At 53.2% G+C, this 20374-nt stretch overlaps 2 protein-coding genes across 9 annotated transcripts in view; both read right to left on the bottom strand.

The window, feature by feature from the left end:
* Window positions 1-6937, bottom strand: part of CRMP1 (collapsin response mediator protein 1) — an 82557-nt gene extending 75620 nt beyond the window's left edge. The window contains exon 1 of one of the 3 annotated variants that reach the window (XM_017539135.2): window positions 6446-6937. In XM_017539135.2, coding sequence (XP_017394624.1) covers window positions 6446-6826 — 381 coding nt within the window. In that variant the 5' untranslated portion in view covers window positions 6827-6937. Of the gene's footprint in view, window positions 1-2135; window positions 2517-4065; window positions 4250-6445 lie in introns of those variants that run through there. The other 2 variants (XM_037742224.1, XM_017539136.1) reach the window with 2 other exon arrangements.
* Window positions 6938-11423: 4486 nt separating this feature from the next.
* The window catches only part of CUNH4orf50 (chromosome unknown C4orf50 homolog), a 120129-nt gene continuing 111178 nt past the window's right edge, over window positions 11424-20374 (bottom strand). For 4 of the 6 annotated variants that reach the window (XM_037742219.1, XM_037742222.1, XM_037742218.1 and 1 more), the window contains 2 exons: window positions 18210-19219; window positions 11424-14588 (listed from right to left, as the gene is read on the bottom strand). The gene's annotated coding sequence lies outside the window, so the exon portion shown is untranslated. The remainder of the gene's footprint in view (window positions 14589-18209; window positions 19220-20374) is intronic. The other 2 variants (XM_037742220.1, XM_037742221.1) reach the window with 2 other exon arrangements.

The raw sequence follows: 20374 nt of genomic DNA, 5'->3' as shown, positions 1-20374 counted from the left end.
TGTTTAAAACCACAAACCCTTCTGGCTGATGTGGGCCAAATGAACATAAATGGTCCTCATCAAGGTCTTCTTTCCTGGCAACTAAGCATAATTTTCAGCCTCTCTCCTTCCCATGCTCGTCGAAACCACCTTTAAGAGGTCGCTGGAACCAACCGTTTGATTTCTCTTTACACACAAGTTGACTGTTTCACATGAAGAACTAAAGCAGCAAATCCTGTCAGCAGATCTGAAGCCCTTATCGTGGCCTAGCACACACTAAACGCTTTGGGAGGGTCACCTAGGATGTTCAAGAGTCCTGTGAAAGGGCCCACATTGTACAGCAGAGCACTGAGGTTCAAAGAGGCATCAGACACCCGGCTCCATCGGCTGCAGAAGCCTAAGCATCTCCACTCCAGAGGGTGACAGCCTGCAGGCCCTGGGGACCACTTCAGCTTAGCAGGCTGGGACTGTACAACTTCGGGGGTGGCATCCCACAGACCTGCCTTCGGACCATCCTATTAAGTTTCCACCTTGGAGACCAGGGTCCTGAGAGCAGCAGAGACCTGCTGTGGGCACACAGCCTCAAACCCAGAGCTCCCGGCTCCTAAGTCACCGCATCACCCCTACCCCCATCACCTGCCTCAGTTCCCTTGGGAAGGCAGGGTTAAAGGGTCCCAAGGCAGGGACTTGCTCAAATCTCCCTTGCCTTCTTCTCACATTGCCCAGGAGGAAATAACCATATGTCTTCTAGTGATTCTTGGCCAACTACAGTGTTTACGAATAGGCCACTTACACCTCTGCATCTCAGAGGGCAGAGCTCAGGGATGAGAAGAGGTGGTACACACCCTCTGGATGGGAGCTTGGCAGAGGCCTGCTGGCAAGAGCTAAGGCTGGACCTAGGAGGGATGTTTTAACTCAAGACTCAGCCCAGAGTTGGAGTGGATGCAGGACAGTGCAGTGCAGGGGAGGCGGGAGGGGGGAGGTTAGGTTCTCTCCTGACCTTCCTCTAACGGAGGCCCTCAGCCCATGCTCCAGCCTCAGGGTGCTTTACGTGGGCAATGCCTTCCGCAAAGACTTGCTGCCAGGATTCAAAGAAACAGGTTGCCACATACAGGGCAGACCACTGGTAGGTGAGGGAAGTGTCAGTCCTCCGCCTACCCCCGGCTGCCCTCTGGCAAGTGTCCTGCGACTGTGCAGGAGCCTGAATTTTGCATAAATGAGTAGGCTGGGTCTCCAGTCTTCAAACCTCAGGAGTCACTCCCGAGGATTCCACCATGCCCAGAATCCCGCCTCCTGGCACCGGGAAGCTTCTGCAAACATGGGCACCTGTGGTCCACATCCCTCAGGAACGGTTGGGCTCCAAGCTGATGCCAGGAAGGAACCCGGGCGGAGGCCCAGCTCCTGACCGCTGCGCCCTCCGCTCCCCACCCCAAGACAAAGCGTAAAGACGGGGGTTCCTTTGTTTCCGGCCACACCCAGGGACGCAGCGCGGCTACTCAGCCTCCACCACCATCCCCACCCTCTCGTGGCCCAGGGTCGGCAGCGTTAACCCTTCCCGAGCCGCACCCGCCAGCGTCGCCCCATTAGGTTATTTTTAGCTGCGGGGTGGGGTGGGCCGAGCTTCCATCATGGCGCTGTCCCTAGGTCTGGACTTCCACTCCATCAGTAAGGGCGGGGAGCGGGGAGCGCTGGTTGATCATTTTCCCTTCTCTGGCGGAGGAGGTACCCGGCTTCGGGCTGCACTGGCCGGACGATGCGGGGGCCCAGCGCGGGAGGCTCAGCTGCCCTCCCCACCCCCGCACGAGGCCTGCGGGGAGGGGGTTCGGACCCCCGCCCCTCCCTCTTTTGTTCGGCTCCGCATCCTCCCTGTCCACGCCATCCTCTGGCACATCCCGTGGGGGGAGGGGGCGGCAAGCCCGCGGGGAGAGGGACTCCAGGCTCCAGCCCCGCCCCGCCGTGCGGGGCTCCCCCACCCCCATTGCCCCCAGAGACTAGGGGAGGGGGCTGAAATGCCGAGACCGGCCCCGCCCCACCCGCGGCGACGCAGGAGGCCTCCGGGGCCGCCCCCGCCGGCCCCCAGCAGATCTGGACCCTGCCGACGCCCACCCCCAGCCCACAAAGGCCGGCGCGGGGCGGCGGGGGCGGAGGCCGCTTACCGTGATGTGCGGGATGCTCTTCTTGCCCTGGTACGACATGGCCCCCTCTGGCGCCCTCGGCCCGGCCGCTGACCTGCGGGGCTGTCTGGCTCGGTCCGGCGCTCGCGGCCCCGCTCCCCGCGGGCGCGTTGACAAAGGCCCGGGAGGTACGGAGAGAGGGACGGAGGCTCGGCGCCCGCGGCTGCCAACGCGCGGCTGCCCCGGCTGCTCGGCCCGCCCGCCGCTCCGGCTGCCAGCACCGCCCGGCTCGGCGAGGAGGGCGGGAGGAGGAGGGAGAGGCGAGGGCGGGAGGAGGGGGCTGCAGACAGACAGCTCCTCCCGGCGGCGCGGAGCGGAGCCCGATTCGCCCCTCTCGGCTCGAACCAGGAAGCGCTTCCCTTCCGATCCCCCACTCCGCCCCCGCCCCCATCCGCCCAGCCCCGCCGACCCCCGCCCAGCGCACACGCCCTCCGCGGGCCCAGGCCTCGCTCTCGCGATCCGGAGAGTCTGGTTTTCAGGGCTCCTTTAAAAGGAAAAGACGGTTTCCGGAGGCGCGGTCAGGGCCCGCGGGCGGCGCCACAGGTGTGCGGCCGCGCATCTGGAAGCCTCCCCAGAACATCTGCCGGGGCGTGGTGGGGGGGAATGTGGGCCGGGGGCCCGAGCTGCTAGGAACGTTCTAGGCCCTCCAGGATCGCGCCCAATGACCGCTGCCCTCCTGCCTCTCCTTCCATAGCCTCAGTTTGTCCTTACAGAGTGCCTCTCCCTGAATGCATCAAGAGCTTTTTCCATCCAGAAGCCTTTATTCACGCCGTACCCTCTCCTTGAACAGTCTACCCCAGACAAAAGGCTGCCCACTCCCCTAGACCCATCACCAATGCCTTCCCCACCACGAACTGTCTCCCTGCCACCCACTCCACCCTAGCATTGAACCAGCCCTCCCTGGGGGCCTCTAAGGAGGAGTCTTCCTGACTGAGAGAGGGAACGGTAGGGACAGGAGGGTGCAGCCTTAATTAATGCTGACCTGTTCTACTCTGATAGCAGCTCCCTTTCCACACAGCAGCCTGGCACTGGCGCCACCAGGTCACCCGACAGAATTGCCTCCAAGACAGCAGGTGCTTGGAGGGCTGGGCCACTGGCACCAAGGTCTCCACAGCCCTGGGGACAAGCTGGGAGTCAGGAGGAGGACTAGGGTGCTCTTGCCTCTCGGCAGGGTGGACACCAGCCCCAGAGTCCATGATCCAGATGTTGCTTCAGAGGGAGGTGGGCAGGAAGCCAAGTCACAGCTTGACAAGGTTCATTACAGTAGAGGGGAAAAGACAGAAGATGGAGGAAAAGGGGAAGCCCCAGCAAGCTCCCACAGCACTGAACAGGTGCCCCAAGTAACCAGGCAAATAAAACACCAACCTTATCCACCACTTCGCTGTTCATTTTCTCCATGCGAAATCCAACCCTACAAGTCCTACGAAATGACTCATCTTTTCCGCTTTCAAGTTGCCATCCAGAGTGAGGGTGGCCTAGACTTGGTACAGACCCCCAGCACCCTGGTTGGGACCTGGAGTCCTGACCCACACCACCCCAAAGGCCAGGCCCCTAATCCAGGCGGGTAGGCCAGAGACGCCTCGGCCTTAAAATAGAGGTTGGGTTTTAGCTTCACAGAAAAGCCATTCCAGGAACACCAGGCAGAATTTTCCCATTTTACAGACAGGAAATTGAGGCTTACAGGGTACAATGATGTACTCCAGGTGCATATTAGCTGCAGCAGAGCAGCATGGAGAAGCCAGGTTCCTCCACACTGTCTACAACTCATTTCTCTCCACGTATTCATGCATCCATGGCTCTCAGCCCGGCCTAAAATCCTTGTCAATGACCGGAAATTGCAGGTGGGGACACTGTCCCTCCCCAATTCCTACGTTCCCTTCCATGGAGTTATTAAGTCCTAGGTTCCACGTACCAGGGCGTTCCCTGGGGTCAATCTGGAGATCTGAGCAGAAAAGCCCCAGAGCAAGGGACAAGACCACGTGCGTATCAGGGGGAGGGGCATCCGCCTGCCACTGGCCAAACAGATCGCTGCTCCCAAGCAGATTTCGCGGGTACAAAGCGCCGCAGCCGCTCAGCCTCTGGCAGCTGCAATCGTTGCGCCTGCGCCGCAGAAAACCTTCCTGCAGCTCAGGGAGAAGGCTTGCGGGCGGGGGAAGGGCCGGGACACCCGTTGCAAAGCACTGGAGCGGTGAGGCCCGCCCCGGAACCTGAGCCCGCTGTAACCCAAGCTCCACCGCCGTTCTGCTCGCAGAAAGTAAAACCCTCCTTCCGTGGAGACCGCGAGCCCCTGAGCTCAATAGTCGCGAAGCTCGAGTGCTTTCGGAGCCCTGGGCGCGCCAGAGGCGCAGCCTTTTGTCCGGCCCCTGAGAAGCCACGGAGAAAGGCAGAGGGGGCCACAGGGAGAAGAGGAAGGTGTAGGGGAGAGGAACGGGAGAGGTGAAGCGACCAGCGTCCCCAAGCGTTAAGGCGCAGCTGCGGGGCCGGCCCAGGCTGCGTCCCGGGGCGATGCTGGCGTTGGTGACATTAACCACAGCTCCAAAATAACTCGCCTCGGGACAGCTACGGGCCGTGCACAAAGCACCCTTGCCTCCCTGGTACTCCACCACGCCTTAAGGAAGGTCTGGAGAAGACGGCCACCCCCATCTGATAGATGGAGAAGCTGAGGCTCAAGAGAGCAAAGCGCCTTGGCTGGAAACCCGGGTTCCCTGGTGCTGGTCCGGCTTCTCGGCCGGCGGCCCAGAAGCCTCCCCATAGGGCTCTGGAGTATGGATTGGATCCCAAGAGAGGTCGGACCACCAGGGAAGGCAGTGGAGAGGAGGAGATAACGAAGGGGTGGGGAAGAGGAGGCTGGACTCTCGCACCATCTCCCTTTCTGACCACCCCACCACCCTTGCTGTTGGACCTCTCTCTCGGGGAGGCGCTGGCTTCAGGACCACGGAGAGCTCCGGAGCTACAGAGAGCCCGCCTTCGAAGGGATGGGGTCCGAGGAGGCCCACCACGGCGTCTACTGGCCCCCTGCTCCTATTCCTCCAGGAAGCCCTCTCAGATATCTGCCCCGATAAGCTCTGCCTCCCATCAGGTTCACTTTCGGTCACTCAGCATTTAAGAAGGGAAGATTTAATTAAAATGATGATAGTAGTAAATATTTAATAAATAAATAAATTGAATAAATAAATAAATATTGAATGCTCATTACCTACCGGCATTAACTGATTTAATTCTCACAATGAATCCGTCGCTCACCCTAGCCTGGGAACTTCTGGAGGGTGCGGCCAGGCTGCTGAGCCAGGGACCTAGTGCCTACCCTGAGCCCGGTACCTAGCAGTGCTCAAGCATCCAGTTCTGGGCCAAGCCGAAAGCTCTCCAGTCCTCGGGTGCTCCAACTGCCGTTTTTCCGGCACCTGATCCTGGCTCTTGTCGGTCCATCCAAAGGCTATGCCATCCATCCACCCTTCTTCCCTCAGTTCCCTGGTGACTCCCAGCTCAAGGGGGAATACACACAGGGCCCAAGCTCCAGCGTTCCTTCTCCCTGATCCTCCCGGCCCCATGCTCAGGTCTGGAAGGCTAGAAACCCCGATTCAAAATCCCAGCTCTACCTCCACCTTGCTCTGTGAAGCAGGCACGCTGGTGTGTGCTGTGGAGCTCAGGAGTGCCCCTTGAATATGTTTGCGCTTGCGGGCAGGGGCTTACAGCTCCAACTGCCCGACGACCTAAATCCTTCACCAAATCCTTCCCACCAGCAAGCATGAGGGGAGCGCTCAGGATAAAGCTCCTTCCAGTTTGAGGCTGTGTGGCCGCAGGCAACTCGCGGAACCTCACCCGGAGTCCAGCACACAGTAGGTGCTCTATAATTACTACCGAGTGAGTGGATGGATGAATGGACCAACGCGGAACGGAGCTCCAGTTCTTTTCACAAAACAGAATGAGGAGCCTGGTTTAGATTCATCCCAGAGGTTCCCTGGCGTTTTAAGCGACCATGAGGTGGCTTTAGCCAACTTACTTCCCCTCTCAGAACCTTGCTGTCCCTTTCTGCAGAAGAGGAGCCGGGACTGGACCCGGGAGATCCATCCCTTCGGAGTCTCACGGACCACGCCGGCCAGCCCTGACCGAGACGCACCAGCTCTGGGAACCTCTCTCATGATGAGGTGGGGGAGGGGCCGCCCCGTGGTTCTCCACAGCCTGCGGGCCGCTGCCCCAACACCCAGGACCCAGGCACTGCCCTCGGGCGGCCCACGTCAGGGTCCTCCCGGGCCCCGCCCCCCTCGTCCGGCCCGCGCGCTCCCCGAGGGTACCTGGCCATTGTCCCGGCCGAGGGGCAGGTCGCGAGGCGCTGGGCAGCGGATGCGCAGCGCCAGGGGCCGCTCGTCGCGCTCTCCTGGCGAGCTGACCGCGGAGCCCGAGGGCTCGCTCACGTCGCTGGCCGTGTCCTCGCTGCCGCCCGGCCCCGGCAGTCCGACCGCGTCGGGCCGGCCAGCGCTGCGCGGTGTCCGCGCCGAGCCGCGACGGCCCACGCTGTAGGCGTCGAAGTCGATGGTCTTGTTCTCGTAGGCGCCCTCCACCGCGGCGAACATGCCGCCGTACTTCTGGCGCGGGGTCTGCGCCGCGCTGCCCGGCCGCGCCAGGTACACGGGCAGGTCGTCCTCCGTGTTCCACACGCGCCGCCGGTCCGCCATACCCGTCCAAGGCCGGCCACCCGCCGCGCTCCCGCCCGCCCGCCCGCGGCCCTGGCCACCGCCGTGCGCCGCGCTCCGCGCCTCGGTGCGGGCCCGCGGCGGCCCCGGCGCGACTGCGGCCCGGGGAGGGGAGAGGCGGGGCGGGGCGCACGCCGGGGCGGGGCCGGGGCGGGGCCTCCGGGCGGCTGCGGGCTAACGGCGCGGCCGGCTACAAAGGACCGGGAGGCGGGGACCGCGGCTGGGGCGGAGAGGGATGGTGACGCGCCGGAGCCGCAGCGCGGAGGGCGGGCCGCAGCACCGCAGTGCCCTCGCCGCACCCCCACTCCCCTCCCCCAGGCGGAGCGCAGGGCGCGAGGAGAGCGCGGGCCGGGAGCCCCGTGAGTACAACCGCACGCCCACACGCTCCGGAGGCCCACGCGGGTTCATACCTGCACGCCAATTACACTAAACACGAGAGATACACAGACATGCTGACACGCACACGAGAGTCAATTACACACGTTCTCCGGAGATATACAGGGGCTGGCTCATACACATCATACTCAATGTTGTACACACATACACATATGCTTGTGCACATTCCGAGTTCATTACACACACACCAGAAAATCTCATTGTCTCACAACCCCACTCACACACAGCATCACACCAAGATTAACTGCACAACTGGAGAGGCACATGCATTGGACACACGGTACATTCCCTCAGCATTATTTTACTGAGCGCCCACTAGTGCCTGGCACTGTTGTAGAAGCTGGGAACAGAGCCGTGGACAAAACAGACCAAGTGCCTGCCCTCCAGGAGCTGACCTTCTAAAGAGAGGAGGAGGAGGAGACAAAAGCACCCGCATGTTGGACCCAGGGGTGGTAAGGGCCAGGAAGGGTGGTGCAGCAGCCAAGAGGGCCATGTTAGAGGCATAATCCCACAGATACGCAAGAGAAGTACATTTTTGCATGGGGACCAGTGACACACACATACACGTGCACTCCAAAGACACCACAGGACACACCAATATCAAAGGCAAACTCAAGGCGAATCCACACGTGCATCGTAAACTGACAGCAGGATGCCCACACACTAGTCCACACCAGGAATAAGGGGAGTCAAAAGCTTAAATGAAAACGCTCCGGAGAAAGACGCACAGAGACAGAGATGACCACACACACAGCTGGCAGTCAACCAGACAGACAGATCTCCCCCGATATAAGGGGCACAGTCCGCTTTTGCTGCTCCTGGAGCTTGAGCTCTGGGCATTCTGGGATTCCTCTGATGTGGGGGTCGCCCTGCTGGGGCTCTCCTCTGACGCCAGGCACCACCTGCCTCCTATGGACACTTTCCCTTATTTCTCAAGATTATCAGGCAGAGGATCCTGCAAGTCCCTGGAGACCTTGCAGTCCCAGCTGCACTTTCTGGAGAGGCAGAATCCCAGCTGCCGACCCCCTCCTCAGGCGAGTCCAGACAAGCAAAGTCAGGACTGTATGGGGACTGCAGAAGGGAGCATCCATGCTTCTTGCAATGTCCCCTACCCACAGCCTCCCATGCTGGAAGCTGTCCCTTCAACTCCCGGCCCAGCCAGCTGCAAGCCAGAGCTCCCACAGCGTGGTCAAGCTCCAAGAATGCCAGACAGACAGATGGATTCATGTTCTTGTTGTCTGACTCTCCGGCCCCATGGACTGAGGATTCTGGGGCATTGGATCCATGGCCTCAGCTGACACCTCCCTGAACATGCTGTCTTTCAACCCTGGAACAAGGGGTCTGTGCAGCTGGTAGGTATTGTTACCTGCCCCCTCTTGGAAGAGGAAACAGGAGGGGAGACATGAAGTGGCTCCCTCAGGGCCTCAACCTCAAGGAGGCTCAGCCAGACCTGGAGCGTGGGCTCATCCACTTAGCAAGCATTTTCTGTGCTTGAGAGAGAGACTAGTGTGGGGACGCAGATGAGTATTTCTAAGTCTGCCTTCAACAAGTGTGCACTCTAATGGGGAAAAGACTGCTGACTGCGAGAACAGAAAGTCCCCCACACATCCTCCATCTGCCTCCACCCTTCACAGCCGCATCCTGGCTGCTGTCTCCTTGTGTCCCTGAGCCTGCTGTGCAGATTTGCCACAGACATTCCTCTTGAGGTCTGTAGGCCTCCAGGCTATCTTGTAAGTGTTTTTGATTTTTCAATGAAAATTTTTCTCTGTCCTATGAAATACTATTTCCTAGCCTGTGCCAGGCAAGGACATTTCATGTTGAAGACCACACAGAAACTTCTTCTAAAACCCAGCAAATGTTTAGGGTGACATAACCCAGAGAAATATCAGAAAACTCAAGAATCTGAGTTAGACAGAACTTTGGAAGCCAGGCCTCCTCCTGCATGCTTGAATCTGCTCTCAGCAGCTCGAGGACACAGTCTCTCAGGCTTTACTTGTGGCGATGGAAATCTTACTGCTTTTAAAGAAAACCCTTTCCACCGTGAGAAAGGGCTGGGCAGTTGCCAAGACAAGAGAGTGACACCCGAAGGAGCTGAGAAAGGGCCGTTTTTATGCAGAAACAGGAAACGATCTTCGTAGCTTCTGCGTATAGGATGTTTACCACGTGCCCAGACCCTTGTAGGCACCTAACAGATAGTAACACTTTTATGCTTCGCATCAACCTTGAAAGTACCATTTTAGCCTCATTTTACAGATGAGGACACTGAGGTTCAGAGATATAAATAATCTGTCCAGGGTCACAGCTGGCAATTGAGACTTCAAGGTGTAAACAGAGTAGTCTGGTGCCAGAGTTCACATTGAAACAACTACTCTTTTCTCTCTCCAAGAGCCTGACTGACGTGGTCCCACTGGGAAAGGAGAGATAAAGGGACCTGGTTTAGGCAGAAGAGTCTAGGTGGTTGAGTTAGAATCCTGTTTTCTATGTAGTCTCGGGCAACTAATCATTCAGCATTCATCTAACACACCTTTGGGGCACCCACTGTGTGTCACTGACTTTATATCACTTCCCCTGACGCTTCTCTCCCCCTGCAGAGGAGGGGACCGGGAACTCCTGGGGCTGCCTACTGCGCATAAGGGTCTTTGCACACACGCTTCATTTCTGTGCATCACGTTCTGCTCTACACGCTGCCGGCTACCTCAGCAGCCCCATGTGGCAGACCAGGCCACCTTCATCTTCAGGCTGGAGTACCGAGGATGGCAAACCATAAGCCCACTGCTCAAGTTACCACTGGAAAGTGACTAAGCTGGGATTTCAACTCAGGTTCGTCTGAGTTTTTTCCACACCATCTCATCTCAAGGTCAGTAACCCAAGCACAACAGAGAAAGGGAGGCAGGAGAGAAAACCCAGGGTATAAGGTCGGAAATGCACCTTCCAGCTTGCAGGGAGACAGAGGGGAGCAATGTCTGCCAGGGACCAACAGAGGCAGCTGGGGAAGCCTGAGCAAACTGCCCCCATCCTGATGACAGCTGTGACCTCCCCCATCCCCCAACCCATCCTCCAACTGCTCCCGTCCTCCTGGGAAGGAGTTCTTGTGAGTGAATTACGCCATGACATTTGGTGAAGGACAAGCCTTGAGCTCATCCTGTCAGACATGAAGCCTTCTTTCTGGGTGACGGCAGAGAACAGAAAGGGACGAGTCAGATGGGAAAGGACATGAGGCCAGCTCAGGTCCGAGGTGGATTTTGTTTTGGCAAACCAAAAAAACCAAAACAAAACAAAAAAAAAGAATTCATTGCAAAAATAATGTTTTCAAAAAGTGAAGGAAAGGGCATTGTAGTTTATCAGCAGGGGTATATAGCAATGGAATATTGTCTTCTTCTCAGATGTGGGAAGACATGTTCAGAGAAGTTAAATAACCTGTTTGGTTATATGGTCAGCTAGTGACAGAGATGCAGTTCAGATCCAGGCTCATTTGATTTTTAAATGTCTGCTGTTTTTCTGTGGCCTCCAAATCAGTAAACACAGGGCTGTGGTGGGCAGAATAATGATGCCCAAAGATACCCACACCTGAGTCCCTAGAACTAGTGCCCATGTTACTCCACATGGCAAATGGGACTCTGTGGCTGAGCTTAAAGGTCTTAAGATGTGAAAATGATCCTGGGTCACCTGGTGGAGCCAATGTCATCACAAGAGTCCTTTTAAGTGAGAGAGAGGCAGTAGAGTCGGAATCTGAGGAGGGGAGATTGGAGAACAGAAGCGGAGGTCAGAGCGAGAGAGATTTGAAGAGGAAGGAAGGGGCCACAAGCCAAAGAATGTGGGCATCTCTAGTAGCCAGAAAAGGCAAGGAAACAGTTTCTCCCCTGGAACTTCCAGAAGGAAGGCAGCCCTGCCGACATTTTGAGATTTTAGCCCAGGACTCTGACCTTCGGAACTACAAGATAATGAATGTGAGTTGTTCTAAGCCAGTGAGTTCATGGCCATCTGTCAAAGCAGCAATTGGAAATTACTACAGATATATAATGGATTATAAAGGAAAATTTTTCATTATTTGTGCAAAGTGGATTTGAATACCAAGAAAAGCATTTATTCCACACCAAAAATCAAGGGAGTCCTAGATCCATTGCCTTTTTGTGTTATGTCAGGGTCGACAACACTTTGGAACAAGCCATCAACAAATAAAACATTCAAAAGGGAAAAAAGACCCTTTAATTGTGAAAAAGCATACATTTTAATGTACAAAATTACACAAATTATACATTTAACTAACATAGAAAAATACATCTCAGTAACAAGAGAAAATGCCGGCCTATTTTACACAAATGGAGCGATCATTACAAATCCTGAAAACCCAAAGGGAGGGTTGAGCCCGACCCACTACCGGTCGGGAATCCAATGAACATCTCCACGGGCTGATGGCTTCACGGCAGGCAGGCCTCGGGGGACAGACCGCTGCCCCGGAACCCAAGAAGGGTCCTGCTGAAGAGCTTCCGGAGGGGAGGCTCGGGTTGTATCACTGGACCACTCCCATGTGAAGCAGGGTGGCTCACTCCAGGGAGGGGCAGAACTTGGCCTGACAACATTCTGAGTCTTGGGTTTATTACTGAGGGTGCATAGGAGGCCTCGTAGATTCATGCAACCGCAAAGTGTAGAGTTATTGTGCATTTGGGATTCAGCGGGAAAATACGCAATTTCTAAACTGATATCTGTGCTTCTCAGCTTTCATGTGATCTCTGCCCAGGATTCAACCTGGAAGAACTAAGGAGACCACAGTGGTTCTACCAAAGTGAAATTGCAAGCCTTGCTTATCGCTCTACCAACAACACCCACGCCTCTTCCCTGCCTTCCCTGCAAAAGCTGGTTGTGCAAACCTGAACTGCGGAAGGGATCATCTTATTTCCCCAACTCAGGTTGGTGGGATTGGCCCCAGCCTCCCACCAAAATGTGTCTGTGCAGAGCCCATTTTCAAAGGGGTGAGGGAAGGCTCCCAGCATCCACCGACATGCTGAGTGTTTTAAGAAACTTGCTATTTGTTTACTCCTCACCCCTTCCCACTATTTCCATGGAGGACTTTGAGGCTGAGAGAGGTAGGTACCTTGTCCAAGCTTGCACAGTTCGTTGGTGGCAGAGCCGCCATGTGTCTGGGCCCATAACTCACTCTCCTACTTCTGTGAGGTGCAGACCTTGTCCCTGTCCACTAAAGAGTTAATGGTTAGAACACCACTGCGTAGGCATTCCTTTACCCCATCACTTTCAATGTCCCATTTACAAATATTGTATTGTATCACTTTAAAAAGATAATATGGACTCAAAGTTCATATCAAGTTTTCAGCCATTTTTAACAATCCCATTCATTTATCTCTCTCTTCCCTTGTTCTACCATCGCATAAAGGGAACATCAGCCCATTCTTGGACACAGCCTGCTGGTGTTTTCAGAGACAGAAAAAAAGTGTTGTTGGCAGGAAACTCATTTTTGAGCTATCAATTCTTCCATTAGTCTTTCCATGACTCAATACAAGACGTTTACACTAAGGATGCCGAAGTCAGACTTGTATAGGAGCTGAGCTTTCTGAAGCCAGAGTAGGATTTAGGGAAGTTCGCGTGGGAAAGGGAAAACCCAGTCCTTCAATCCCAAGTCTACCGAGTTCTTGAAAGCGGTTTTAGGTCCAAGGTACAAATGATCTGCTTTTAGAAAATCCAGTAACACAGAGAAGAAGACTGAATATATTAACAAACTCCAGGGGTCTTTTCCTTCTATACCACCTTAAGGCACCAGAGAACTTCAAATAATTTATTTCAAAGCCAGGTAGAAATGCAGTTGGCCATTGGTGCACATGCCAAAGACAAATCTACTTGTGTCTGCTTACCCAACTGGTAAATGTATCGATCACAGAATATCTCTTTTTGGATATTCTGGAGTTTAGGATGCAAACAACTGTACCACCCAAGAGATTCATTGAGTGTGTCTATTGTCCCATCCAGTTATATGATCTGAACTTTCATGGAACTGTCACCAAAAGCTCAGCTCCAGGATCTGCCACGTGGAGCTCCATGCAGTATTACATCATGCATTTCATTTCCATAAGAACCATCAGCTGTTTAAAAGGCCCTCTGAGGGTAGAGTTGCAAAGCCAACTCATGGCCAAAAATACTCCAAAGATGAGACGTTTCATCCTTTCGACTCTGAGGACACATTTCTTTCCTAGCTAGGAGCAAAAATAAATAGGAGTCTAACATAGAAGAAACCCACAGTAGCATTTTAGAATTTAATTAGCACGGGGAATGGGAGAATTGAAAAAGACTATGTGAGTGTATTCCCATGGTTCGTCCCCAGTTGCCCATTAGAATCACTGGGAAGCTTTTCAAAATGATCTCTGCCCAGGGCCCCACTCAAGACAACTTGATTTAAGTGGCCTGGAGAGAGGCCTGGGCATCGGTTTTTTAAAAAGCTCTGCAGGTGAGTCCAACATGCAACCAGGGTGAAGAATCATCACTGCAGAATGCAGTCTTTATATCCTTCAAATGACCTGGAAGGGGTAAGTGGCAGGACTGCAGCCCCTCCTACCCTTGCTGGAATCCCAACTCAGAGCCCTTTCCACTGCATGGCACTACCTCAACAGAGAAAAAAGGTTGTGTCTAAAATATCAGAAATGTCTAGCACCCTATTCTCAGAAGTTGACTGAGTTCTCAAAAGGTTTCACATTTCAGACCTGGAATTTATCCCTGCAGTCAGAGGGAAGCTGTGAATTTCTTAAAAGAAGCTCACAATCTGAAGGTGAAAAGCTCCTCTCAAGTTTATAAAAGTTTACTCAATAAATTGCTGAGTAAAACAAATAGAAAGGAACTCATCTGTGAAAGGACTTGGGTTGCCTGTTTTCTGCAATGATGGGTAACTAAAGTCATATAATAATCTCATTGCAAAGCAATTCATAAACCTTTGATCAGCTTTGATGCTTCATTTCACACTGGGAAACTAGCTAAGGAAGGCTATGGAAGAGTGGATTTAAAGCTTAATCATGTAAGTCTAGTCAAAAAGTAGGTGAGTTTCCAAGATATCCTGGGATTCAGGGCTTCCCCAGGGTGAAAAGCAGGCAAGAATTCCACACAAAATGAAACAATTCCTTAAACACATACCTATTGCTAGGTGATGCCATATAGATTGTAGCCCACTAGAAAATAAATTGCGTCAGATCAAGACCTAAAATTCTGATTCAGAAGAGCCGGCCCCATGGCACAGTTGGAGAACACTCCATGATGACATCCAAACCAGGTTCAATCCCATCTGCAACCAAGTGGCTTTGTCACTGGACCGCAGATGTCTGTTAACCTCTCTGGGAATCAGCTTCCTCGCCTGTAAAATGGGGAGGAGAAGGTGGCTCACACTATAGGAAGTCTAAGACCGTCTCCAGCTCCAACAATGGATGTTTCCGGATCTGTCACCTGAATCACTGCCCTGCTGGCTTGCCTGGGAAGCAATGGCAGGGCCACTCTCAGCAAACAGCCCACTTTGGTCTGCAGAGCAATCAAGCCATCCTGCCTCAGCGTGTCCCCGCTGCCGCCACACCTCCGACATACCTATTTTAAGAACAGTGCCTAGCAGTTCATGGGGAAACGTTGCCATGCCAACTTGCTGGCTGTTGCTAATCATAATCTATGAATGTGCAGTGCAACCATCTGACAAGCATTTCTTCTCTCCCTTAGCCTGTGGACTTTCTTCCAAATTGTCATATGACAGATCACCTTGTTCATAATGGCACAAAGTAGGTGTATAATAAATGTGCATTAAATTAACGACATGAGTACAGTATACAACACATATCTCTGCAAAATGCCTTCCTATCCAGTTTTTCCTTTACTGAGCACAGTAGGTGCCGAGATGAGTATTTTATTACCTCCATTCACCCAGCAAGTAAACTGAGGAGGGGATGTCACTTTCTCTGGTCTCGGAGCTAATAAGTTGCAGAACCCAGGTTGCAGCCTAGCTGTTCCACTCTTAAACCCTAACCTCTTTCTCCTACATCGGATGGTCTCCGTCATCTCTCTAGGGAAAAGTCAGAAAACACCGATCCTGTGTAAACATGTAAATCTTAAGAGTTTACAAAGGGCTTTCCATCCATATTCCCATTTCATTCAAAGCCTAAAGGTAAACTAAGAGGCAAGGCTCTCTGGGGCCCACACGTGGCCCACAGGGTGCAATGGGGTGGACTGTTCACCCCAGGAGTGCTTCGCTGCCCTTGCCAGGGACCCTGGAAAGGACTGAGGGGATAACAGAAGCAGCACATGCGGGCAGGATGACCATGGTGTCGAAAGGTCTGGGACCCAGGATAGGTATGTTCTCCGGGACTGGCAGAGAAGTGGGTGGGGTCCAGATATTCAGGAAACACACAGGCAGCAATAGATGAGCCTTCCAGGTAAAGCCAGGGCCCTTGGAAAGTCAGCTCAGAAGAGGCACTGAATGAGTACTCATGGAGCAACTGACCAGACTCATACAGACGCCCACCCACCAGGGCAGCACGGTGGTCTAGTCTGTTCTCTCCTAGAACCCCAGGGCCTCGTGTGGAGCCTTGCGCTTAGTGGTGCTCAATCAATGCTTGTTCCTTGAATGAGTAAATGAAACCTGGTGACTGACAAACCTCAGTGGGAAGCTGGAAACCATACTTTTCCTTGTTCCGTTTTTTATTTTTTGATTTTTGGAAGATATTTGGAAAACATGTCATCTTTTTAACCCAGAAAACAGATTTCTACTCAGGAAGGCAAGGAAAGGAATTAACCTTACTGAGTGTCTACTGTGTGCAAAGCACCTTCCATTTCTCATTTCCCCCTGAGCTGTCAAGGACAGTGATATTTTCCCCACTAAACAATGGAAGAGTTTGCAGATCAGAGAGACGGGCTCACCTGCCCAGTGCCCTCAGTGGCTAAAATGTCCAGCTTCGGTTTTGAAATCAGGCCAATTGACCCTGAAGCCGGTCACTCCCATGATGTTACACCTCTGGCTGGGTTGTGTTCTGCAGGAAGGGAATTTGGAATCCTTGGATGTGACCTTACTTATTAGAAAGTAGCATTTGTGAAGCATCTGCTGGGTGCCAAGCCCTCTGCTGGATGCTTTTCCTTCTCTGCCTCAGTTGATCCTAGGACTCGCCCTGTGGGGAAAGGTATGGCCCCCTTTCCTATCTTACAGATGAGGAAACAGACCCCCAGATGCCAGGTTGCCTGACATGACCTGTGCTTTTAGTAACGCCCCTTTCCATCTCAACTTTATTCAACGGTGACTGCTCACCATCTCCTTCTGTCTTCACAGTACGTCATGAGGCTGCAAAAGAAGGTGTCATTTCTCCCATTTTCATTAGAGGAAATTTAGGTTCAGAAAGTTGAAGGGCTTTGTCCCAGTCCCTGGGAAAGGCAGGTGGCAGAGCTGGAAGTAGAACCAAGGCTTTGCAATGCCCAGTTGCAGGCCCTTCCTGCATTTCAGCTGTTGTAGCGCTTTCTGGCCTGTGAGACCTCGAGCCCCAGCCACGCTTCCTCCCTGGGCCTCCACATTTTTGTCCATAACGTGAGGGTGTTGAGTGGATGAGGTGTCACTAAGCCACAGACTGTGGAACCCAGGCAGGTTTTGCAGTGAGTGGAGGGAAAGGAGTCGGGGCCCTGTGGTCCACTGGCAGGGGTGCCTCTCAGTAGGGGAGGGAGTGAGCTGGCTTCATTCACCTCTCACTGCGGCCAGGAAGATAGAGGCCCGATGCTGTCAGATACACTGAGTTTCTAAGAGAAGCCAGAAATCCAGATTTGTGTATGAAATCTCTTGGTTTTTAAATATCACTTGCTAACTCCAATATTAAAAAATGCGACATAGGAATATATTTGTACACCTGTGTTTGTAGGAGTAATGTTCACAATAGCCAAAAAGGTAGAAGCCACCCAAAGGTCCATCAGTGCGTGGATAATAAACAAAATGTGGTCCATCTGCACACTGGAATATTATTCAGCCATAAAAAGGACAGAAACTCTGACACATGCTGCCACGTGAACCTCGAAAACATTGTGCTAAGTGAAATAAACCGGTCAGATGACTGACTGTATGATTCCACTCATACGAGGTCCTAGAGTGTTCAGATTCACAGAGGCAGAAAGTAGAAGGGTGGGTGCCCGCGGCTGTAGGACAGGGGAGTGGGGAATGAGTGTTTCATGAATATAGTGGTTCCAGTTTTGCAAGATGGAAGGTTCTGGAGATGGATGAAGGTGATGGCTGCACATCAGTGTGAATGCACTCCGAGCCACTGAACCGATACTTAAAAATGGTTAAGAAGATACGTTTTAGGGTTCTAGAGAAACATACCTTCTTAACCATTTTTAAGTATCCAGCTCACTGGCACGAAGTGCATTCACAATTAGAAAAACATAAAATGTAAGCCAAATGTGATACATTTGTGGGCCGAATCTGGCCCAAGGGCCGCCAGTACCCGCTGTGGACTGGAAATTCTCTAAGGTCTGTAACGTGGTGTGGGGCCTGACTGTTGCTCACCCAGCACTGACCACTGCCCCAGGATCTGCGGAGATCTGAGACACCCGCGGCCAACTCCATCCACCAGGCCTGACTTCCGGCCACCACTCGCTGTCTCACAGCATCCGGGGCAGGAAAACATGCGGCTCACTGAGGTTTCCCCATGCAGCAGCTGGCTTTTCACTGCATCTTCCTGGGTGGTACTGAGATTTCACAGGTCCCTGCCAGGCCCCTGGCTGTCAGTGTAAGCGGACCTCACAGCCCTGCAGTTTACAGGGAAATGGTGTCACAGGAAGCAGACTCTCCTGGGTCCAAGCACAGCAAGTGGGCTGTGATGCTCATTAACTGTCCAGCAAAAGGAGCTGAAATGAGGCTGCATGCCTGGGCACTTTGGGGTGCTGTGGTCAGTTGGGTACAACTCCTGGACACAAGTTGCCTGAAGTGACATGTTTGAGAGAAGAAGAGCTCTTCACTTACTCTGGAAGCAAGGAGGCTGGGTCTGGAAGCTTCCTGCCTGGCCAGAGCCGGTGTCTCAGTAGGAGCTCAGCAACTGGAAGGCTGTGCTACACCCATTTTACAGATAAGTAGCCGAGGCGGATAGAAGCCAAGGGGCAGCCTTAAGGTCACCAGCAAGTTGGAGGCAGAGTTGGTCTCTGGGTTTCCTGAGAGAGCCCTTTTCGCCTAGACTAAGGGAGCTTGGCTGCTCGGGTGTTTGTCTACCAGTCTTATTTGCAAATCAGATGAAATCCATGCTCCTTCTCCTCAGGAAAGAGTTCACTTGCATGCAACTTTTCGTGCAAGTTGAGAACTCCATCTTAGCCCAAGCATCTGCAGGAGTTCTATAATATCAAAATAACCACTTCAATGATTTTTTAAAACCATGATCCTACCATCCCCGCATGAGCCATCTTGGATAGAAGCTATGCAGAATGGTAAATCCATGCGTCTTTATGGCAAGAGTGTGCTCCTGAACAACCGTTAGTGAAGTCCCTAAGACGAAGGAACTGCATTTCACAAACACAGCAAGGCCCCCAACGTTTGGGGAGAATCTTATGGTATTCAGGCACTTTCCCAGCCATTAGCTCACTTGGTTGTCAAAACTGTCAAGTAGGCATAGGACCCTCAAACAGATGAAGAGGACGTTGGAAGAAGGTGAGTTATTTGTGCACAGTGACGCAGCATCGGAGCAGCAGAGCCAACAGGTCCTTGGGTCCTTGGGTCTCCAGACCCAGCTTCCTGCCACTCACCCATGCCAATAAATGTGGGCTTCTTACGGTCAGCAGCCATCTCTTGGGTCCCCTGCTTGGCATCATACAGAGTAGAAATATTCCCCATTAGTGACCTGAGACAGGAAGATGGTTGCTTGGCTTATAATCTGGCTCTCTGGAAAGGATCGTGAACCATGGTGGGCCACCTCTTCTCTGTCCGTTGAGAAGGATGTAAATATTTTCCAGCTTGCTGTGTTTGCTTCTGTGCTGTCTTCCTTTCTGCAATGACAAAATCAGGGAAACTGGTTCTTAAAGGGAACATAGCAACCAGAGTGGCTTCTACATGAAGCCATCCACATATACATGCCTTTATGTCACTGGGAAACCCACTTTAAACTCCACATGTGGTGGACTTTTATTATAAGATGTCTATCATACAATTCATCAGCTGCTCTTCAGAAAAGAATCTTACCTTGTAATTAATAGGTAATGCTGTCTTTATTTGGGGTGCTTCACACCCTTGAAATGATATGGAGATTTTATGTAAGTAAGCATTCGTGCACATTGTGTAGAGAGGGTTTCTAGCTTTTGGGAGCTTCTCAAAGGGGCCAACGGCCAAAAGAAGGCTGAGAACAACTGGAGAAGGAGGAGGCAAATTGGGCTGCTCTGGGACGTCTTCATTTGTTCCTCCCACAAAAGGCGGTGGGGCACCTGCTGTGTGGCAGGCTCCGCTCTACACAGAGGGGAAGTCCTGCTTGCCGTCCTCAGGTTACACAGTGTGACATAGGAATCACAAAACAAATGCACGTCTCAGGTGCTGCTGTGCAGGAGGAGTAACAGCGGAGGTGGGGATAGCAGGAGTCGGTGTCAGGGTGCCAGGGAAGGAGCCTGCAGCCTGTGCAAAAGCCCTGCAGAGAGAGGGAGGGAGCAGGTGAAGCCAGTGTGAAGAAAATAGAGGCGCAGAGTGATGTGGCAGATAAGCCTGTGACGGCTGGCCGCGTGACAGGTGCTGGTGTGGAGGGAAGCTGGGGGCGGGGACTCCAGACATGGTAAGGACTCAAAAAATGATTTCGCAAGGGTGAAAGGAAGGAAGACAATGAAGGAGGGTGAAAGAAAGGCTATCTGGAGATGATGACATTTGAGAAGTCTTGGAGATAAACAGGAGTTTTCTGGGCAGAGGAAAGAGCTTGGGCAGAAGCCAAGAAGTATGAGAGAATACAGGCTGGGAGGGGCTCAGTACGGCGTGAGTGGTGGAGAGCGGGTCTACAGAGCTTAGTTTGCCAAGAAGAGCCTTCATGGAAGCGCCAGAGATAAGAAACATATCTGAGCAATGTGACAGTGTGCAGAGAGGGACCCTAGGAAAATTAAAACCCTGTCTGTGCACAGCATCCCTTTGCAGTTCCACAGTTGCCCCGTGACTGATTCCGCCAAGCC

The sequence above is a fragment of the Cebus imitator genome, unplaced genomic scaffold (assembly GCF_001604975.1).
Source record: "Cebus imitator isolate Cc_AM_T3 unplaced genomic scaffold, Cebus_imitator-1.0 Scaffold117, whole genome shotgun sequence".
NCBI lineage: Eukaryota > Metazoa > Chordata > Mammalia > Primates > Cebidae > Cebus > Cebus imitator.
The sequence above is the reverse complement of the archived record's forward strand: the minus strand, read 5'-3'. Positions and strand labels throughout refer to the sequence as shown.